Genomic DNA, 7,500 nt, shown 5'->3' with positions numbered 1-7,500 from the left:
CAGTGCCTTTTCTTTTATAACAAGCCTGGCGACCTGCTGGGCAGGAGATAGTCCCGCTCAATCTCGATAATTCTTGTAGTATCTGCAACCTCGCCATCCTTGTGAGTTAAGGATGGGGTTTTTGTGGGAGCCTATAGGTCTGCTTGATCGAGTCATCAGCAGCCATTGCCTGGTCCTCCCTGATCCTAGCTTGCGTGGAGAGCTCTTGGGCGCTGATCATATATACATATGGTTAGTCTCTATAGGGCACTGTCACTGTCCCTTGCCTCTGCCGTCCATAAGTGACCTTTAAAGTGGGAAGTGTAGTTCCGCCTCTTATCATTTGTATCTGGTTTTAAAAGTTACTTTGGAAGTTACGGGCACCCGACTTAGGCTGTAATATCTTTGATAGGGAAGTTACAGTGACTTCTAACATCACTAGCAGTGGTCTATTTTGCCGGAAGTGAATAGCATCCAACTCCAGCGATAGTCTCTTATGTATTCGACCCCTTTATTGATGTATGTAAACTTCAGCTACAATGTACAGTTGACTCCATTAATTCCGGTACACTTCACGGGAAGCTAAAGAGACGTCTGTGTACCGGAATTAATGAAGCCAACTGTATACAAACTTTAGCAATTGCATGTGAGGGAAGGATTTACAAATGGTCTCATTCCCAGCATTAGTGCGTGCAATCCAATTCCCAGTATTAGTACGTGTAGTTCAATTCCCACCATTAGTACGTGCAGTCCAATTCCCACCATTAGTGCATGCAGTCCAATTCCCACCATTAGTGCGTGTAGTCCAATTCCCACCATTAGTGCGTGTAGTCCAATTCCCACCATTAGTGTGTGCAGTCCAATTCTCACCATTTGTACGTGCAATCTAATTCCGAGTATTAGTATGTGTAGTTCAATTCCCACCATTAGTACGTGCAGTCCAATTCCCACCATTAGTACGTGCAGTCCAATTCCCACCATTAGTGTGTGCAGTCCAGTTCCCACCATTAGTGCGTGCAGTCCAATTCCCACCATTAGTGCTTGTAGTCCAATTCCCACCGTTAGTGTGTGCAGTCCAATTCCCACCATTAGTGCGTGCAGTCCAATTCCCACCATTAGTGCTCGTAGTCCAATTCCCACCATTAGTGTGTGCAGTCCAATTCCCACCATTAGTGCGTGCAGTCCAATTCCCACCATTAGTGCTCGTAGTCCAATTCCCACCATTAGTGTGTGCAGTCCAGTTCCCACCATTAGTGCGTGCAGTCCAATTCCCACCATTAGTGCTTGCAGTCCAATTCCCAGCAGTAGTACGAATAGTCCAGTTCCCAGCAGTAGTAGGAATAGTCCAGTTCCCAGCAGTAGTATGAATAGTCCAATTCCCAGCAGTAGTATGAATAGTCCAGTTCCCAGCAGTAGTGCTTGCAGTCCAATTCCCAGCAGTAGTACGAATAGTCCAGTTCCCAGCAGTAGTAGGAATAGTCCAGTTCCCAGCAGTAGTAGGAATAGTCCAGTTCCCAGCAGTAGTAGGAATAGTCCAGTTCCCAGCAGTAGTATGAATAGTCCAATTCCCAGCAGTAGTATGAATAGTCCAGTTCCCAGCATTAGTGCTTGCAGTCCAATTCCCAGCATTAGTGCTTGCAGTCCAATTCCCAGCATTAGTGCTTGCAGTCCAATTCCCAGCATTAGTGCGTGCAGTCCAATTCCCAGCATTAGTACGTACGGTACAATTCCCAGCATTAGTACATGCAGTCCAATTCCCTCCATTAGTACGTGCAGTCCAATTTCCAGCATTAGTGCGTGCAGTTTAATTCCCAGCACAGTGCTTGTAATTCAATTCCCAGGATTAGTGCTTTTAATTCAATTCCCAGCATTGGTGAATTTGGTCTGATTCTCAGCATTAGTGAATTTGGTCCAATTCCCATTATTAGTAAATTTGGTCCAATTCCCAGCATTAGTGAATTTGGTCTTATTCCTAGCATCAGTGTGTGTGTAATCCGAAGTTATATCCATCCACCTACAGCTATGAGGCATGACTTTTGGAAGTACAGTAACTGTAACCCAGTTAAATAATTACAGGAAACCGGTTACAGGAATGAAGCCAACCCTCTATTGGCGGGCATTCCATTGGCTCGGATAGAGTGGCAATTCATTAAGCGGCATAATAGCCAAGACACAATATCTCCCGAGTCCTGTGCACCATTCATTAAGGGGATTAAGGAGGGATGCAATAAAATAGTTGCAAGTGAACCATAGCAATTAATGGTGCAATCTTATTATTACAGTCTTCCAATAAAGACGTACGATTAAGCCCAATAATGGTTGTTTCGTAGTTCAATGCATTGCATGCTGCCAGAGATGGTATAATCATGCAATTATGGCCGTACTTAGTAGAATAAACCTCGCATGTGTTTATGTATTTCTTTAATGTTGCTGTTTACCATCATCAAAAACGTTTAATAATTAGTAAGTAACGTTTATTGTCATAATCGTGGATAGAGTAAAGTTCGTGTCGATATTCTGTCCATTTATATACACGTAAAACATCATTATTGACCGATTGACTTAGCAAAGCCGGAAAACTATTGCTGTACTTACTATAAATAGTCCATTTCTTTTAGCGATGCATATTTGCACCGACTCGCAGCGGTGCCCTTTTAGCTCGGAAAAGTTTCCGGATTGCTGATTGGTTAGACAAGATAATTCTAACCAATCAGCGATCAGGATTTTTTTCTGAGCTAAAAGGGCACCGCCGCGAGTCGGTGCAAATATGCATCACTAAAAGAAATGGACTATAGAATAAACTTATCACGTATTTTTACCTCCGCTAAAGAAGTTGGGAGGATTTTATGTTTTCGCCCCTGTTTGTCTATTTGTTTGTGTGTGAACAACTTCCTGGCCATAATTTAAATCTAGAGCAGTGAAAATTGCAAGGATTAATTGTTATGTTGAGATATGTACGTTATTCAATTTTTAAAGCCCCAGGTCAAAGGTCACGGTAAACATAAAGGCCGACCTAATTAACCCTAACCTCGAGGTGGCTAAGGTTTGTACTCCAGTGCTTTTGTGGTTGTTTTTTTTTTTCTGTATTTCTCCATTTCCCATCATCAAAACATTTATAATTAGTAAGTAACGTTTATTGTCATCATTTTGGATTTATTTTCATAATAAAGCAAAGCTCGTGTCGATCATCTGTCCATATATATATATATATATATATATATATATATATATATATATATATATATATATATATATATATATATATATATATATATATATATACGCGTAAACTTCATTATTGAATAATTAACTTAACAAAGCCTGAAAATATGTATATTTTCGTCTTATAAATCCGAATAGGAGAATAATGAACAGCCTCTACTAAATCAAGAGAATTGGTAACAAGATATTCAAGAATACTACGAAAAGACCTGTACAGCTGGATTCATTAGTTTGGGTACACTGACGTCTCCTTCGTTTCCCCAAAAAGTGTATCAGAATTAATGAGGCCAACTGTACCTCCTTCAGTATACCTATAGTTATTTGTACTTATTTGTTTAGATTTTAATCATTACAACACCAGTTACCTTTAAATGCATCTACTTCAAAGCGATGGTGTGTAGACCTTTTAGGTTGTAATATTAGGGAAGGACATTATTGGAAATTACTTGTCTTTGAGCTATTCAGTGAAATAGCTATTCATTCTGGGTACTGTATGCTGTGTGTAACTCGATTTGTTAATGTTCTTACTTGCTTCTCGTGTTACAAGTCTATTTTTGTATGTAGTACCCGGAGCATATTATATTTATTTGTGCTTGTCTCTTACAGGTCTTAGTCCAATTAGGTATTCTCTCTCTCTCTCTCTCTCTCTCTCTCTCTCTCTCTCTCTCTCTCTCTCTCTCTCTCTCTCAGAGAAATACCTGTTATGGTATGCTTGTCTCGAAAACACAGCTCGATTCTCTACCAAAGGAAGAGGGACAAGAGGTTGGAAGGGTGGTAGCGATTGGGAATTTAAACACTGCTACTTTTCATTCACTTCATATGATTCACTACTTCTCATCCACTACTTCTCATTCACTACTTTTCATTCGGTACTTCTAATTCAGTACTCCTCTTTCACTACTACTCATAAAGTACTTCTCATTCCCTACTTCAAAGCAAAGCCATAGCTTTTGATCGTTTAGCATTTTAATCTTGAATAAGTCTCTCTCTCTCTCTCTCTCTCTCTCTCTCTCTCTCTCTCTCTCTCTCTCGTTTGCCAGGATATGCATGTGATCCGAACATGCCAAAATTATTGTAGTGGCAGGAGGGCTGAGTGAGCGAGTAGGTGGAGGGGGATAGCGAGAGAGAGGAGAGCGAGGAACAGAGGAATGGTAGGAGGTCATAATAGTGTTTACCCAGCAAGTGTGTTTGGCCAGAATCCGCCATTCATTGCGATTATGATCGACCATGTTGACCCAGCACTCGAACGTCTCTCTTATGGCAAGCCGAGTATCAGAAACTAGTCAGCCAATCGGGCAAGGGAGAGGTAGGGGGACGTAAAATGGGCAAGGGAGGGAGGGGAAGGGGTATGAATGGTTTCTACCTTGCCAATGAAGAAAGCATGATTGCCACTCCTTGGCAGTTTGGCACTGACAATGGCCAATCACCCTGACGGGAAGTTCCACTTAGAAACCAATTTGGAATTTGGATTGGCGACGAGGATTGTTTAGAAAAGATTTGCGATTTCAATGGGCCTTCTCTTTTCTAGGTCCGTAGTTTTTAGCAATCTAGGACTACCTCCTTTTTTCTATTCACAGTAGTGTAAGAGGGGAAATAGCATCGAGATTTCGAATGAATAGATTTGAATAGATGCAAGTATATATATGTATATATGTATATATATATATATATATATATATATATACATAGGCCTACATACATACATACATACATACATACATACATATATACATACATACATACATACTTAACAATGGGCCATTTCCCATAACAGTGGTTGGTTTCAGTGTTAATGGAACAATGGCTACTACTATATACATACGTCAGGTGCTGAGCTTTGGATAAACCCCTTGTGCAGAATGCTTCCACAATATTGACAATTTCATACACTTAGATTGTGCTTTTCTGCATCTTGTGTGAGCCATTCGCCTTCATCTTGCACTGGACTCTTTTGTCTACTGGTCGTTTATTCCCTTTCTTTCCAGTCACCGTCTCGTGATATTTATCCATCATTTTCTTGTTATCCCATTTCCCTTCCTCTTAACGCTCACAAATTACATGGTCTTTTCACAATCCTTTGGCCTGCCTTATTTCTAGATGACCAAACCATCTCAAAGTATATTGATTCTTCAATGGTAGCCTATTAGAAACATCCCTGGGGAGGCGATCGCTGGACTGGAGTTCGAGTCAGCTCAAGCTCGATAGTTTCGTGTGTGCAACCTCACTATCCTTGTGAGCTAAGAATGGGGATTGGGGGAGCCTATAGGTCTACCTGCTGAGTTACCAGCAGTCAATGCTTGTCCTCCATGGTTCTAGCTTGGGTGGAGAGGACGCTTGGGCGTTGATCATATGCATATATGGCCAGTCGATAGGGGATTGTCTTACTAGCTAAAGCATTGTCTCTGCCATTCATAAGTGGCCTTTAAAGCTTCAACTCTAACTTTTCCCCTAATCAAGTAATATCTACGTGGTTCACTCTATCAGTTGACTTTAATTGAGTGATTTGAGGTTTTCTGGCATCGTGACATCTAAGGTCATTGACGCCGATCAGTTCATTTTAAGACACATGTACTGCGCGTAATGTTTATTTCACTGCATTTATCTTCCTTTTGGAATTAAAATCCACTTTTGCTTCTAAAGAAACTTGGCTTAATAATTTATTTATATTCTTATCCTGGCTTTCAAGCCAATATAAGTTTCGTTCAATTTCTTTTGCTCAGTTTGCCATCAGTTTTGCTTTACTTATCTGTAACTTTCTCCCTTTTCCAACCTACATCTCAATCCCAAATAATTAAGTTACCCCCAAATGCTTATTTAAATTAACCTCTCCCATTCTCGCACCATTCAAATTCATTGCTCTCGTTTTCCTTTTGTTTACCTTCATAACCTTACTCTTATTTACATTTTCTCTTATTTCCCTTTTCAAAGACAAAAGCTTTTACAACGTTTTCACTAGTTTCTGCAAGTTCTCTTCCTTATCTTAATTTATGGTCTATCATCTTCAGACCTTTCACTATTCAGTTTCATATCTTATATTTTTGCTTCTACATAAACTGTCCTCTCTCTCTCTCTCTCTCTCTCTCTCTCTCTCTCTCTCTCTCTCTCTCTCTCTCTCTCTCTCTCTCTCTCTCTCTCTCTCTCTCTCTCTATATATATATATATATATATATACATATATATATATATATATATATATATATATATATATATATATATATATATATATATATATATATATATATCTTTGGTAGTATTACAACATAATTACTTTGTTCAATCAATATTTGATATGCTCAGGACCCCTTAACCTGTATTTTTTTATTTTAAAATTTGTTTATCGACAATCCTCTCTCATGATTACTCCGCCTGGGCTTTTCCTGAAGCTTATCAAGCACCTACATATATGTAAAAAAAAAAAAGATTATTGATTCCACAGGGACCTAGTTCGTAATCCTAGATTAATCCCAGGTTTAAATCCCTTTTGTGATTTATTAGAAAGAACCTAGTTCCATCGAGAAATAACCTCTGTAAAAAAAACCCAGTTCTCTCGCTGGGATTTATCCTAATCCAGTGAAGATTTGGTATAGAAAAGTCATCTTTGTGCCTTTTATTTTCGTTTTGCTTTGACGTGAAAAAAAAGTTATTGGTTCAGTTTTTTTTTTTTTTTTTTTTTTTTTTTTTTTTTTTTTTTTTTTTTTTTTTTTTTTTTTTTCCACGAGGGTGTTGGTTCCAGCAAATATCGCAAAATTTTCCGTTGTTATTGTAATTGTCATAGATTTTCGAGGAGATAAATGTCTTGCACTTTGAAAGAAAAATTGTCGTGTTTTCGCTGACATGAACAATAGTTTTGTGGTGAGATATATATCATATCTAAGTGCAAAATAGCCTTGCTTGCTCAAAGTATTCTTAAATATATCATGTATATAAGATACGCCATTCTTTGCGAAACTTATACTTTTCATCTTCTTTTGATTTGGAAATATATCTTAAAACAGGTAATTTTCAAATGGAATATTTTACTTAATCTCATAATAGAATTGAAGCTCAATAGATTGGCTGATAATATTGATAGATTCTTTTATTTTTTTATCATTTATTATTTTCATCTATGTCAATATTCACTAGGATATTTTCCTGGGACCATCAACTGAAAAATAGAGATAAGAGTTAATTGGTGCTCGTCTACCATTGAGCTCTTAACAACCAAATAATTGGCCCAGTTCTCTTACCTTCCAAAGACTATATTCACAATTGTACTATGCATAATATACGGTAGGAATAAGAGACTTTAAAAATTGA

General features: G+C 38.4%; 1 protein-coding gene across 1 annotated transcript; it reads left to right on the top strand.

The window, feature by feature from the left end:
• Positions 1-883: 883 nt before the first annotated feature.
• Positions 884-1,867, top strand: LOC137645429 (uncharacterized). The gene has a single exon (XM_068378236.1). It carries the CDS (start codon positions 884-886, stop codon positions 1,865-1,867), a length of 984 nt encoding a protein of 327 aa, XP_068234337.1.
• The last annotated feature ends 5,633 nt before the right edge of the window (positions 1,868-7,500 follow it).

The sequence above is a fragment of the Palaemon carinicauda genome, chromosome 8, assembly GCF_036898095.1.
Source record: "Palaemon carinicauda isolate YSFRI2023 chromosome 8, ASM3689809v2, whole genome shotgun sequence".
NCBI classification, from domain to species: Eukaryota; Metazoa; Arthropoda; class Malacostraca; order Decapoda; family Palaemonidae; genus Palaemon; species Palaemon carinicauda.
Note: the sequence above shows the minus strand (reverse complement) of the source record. Positions and strands in the feature narration are given on the sequence as shown.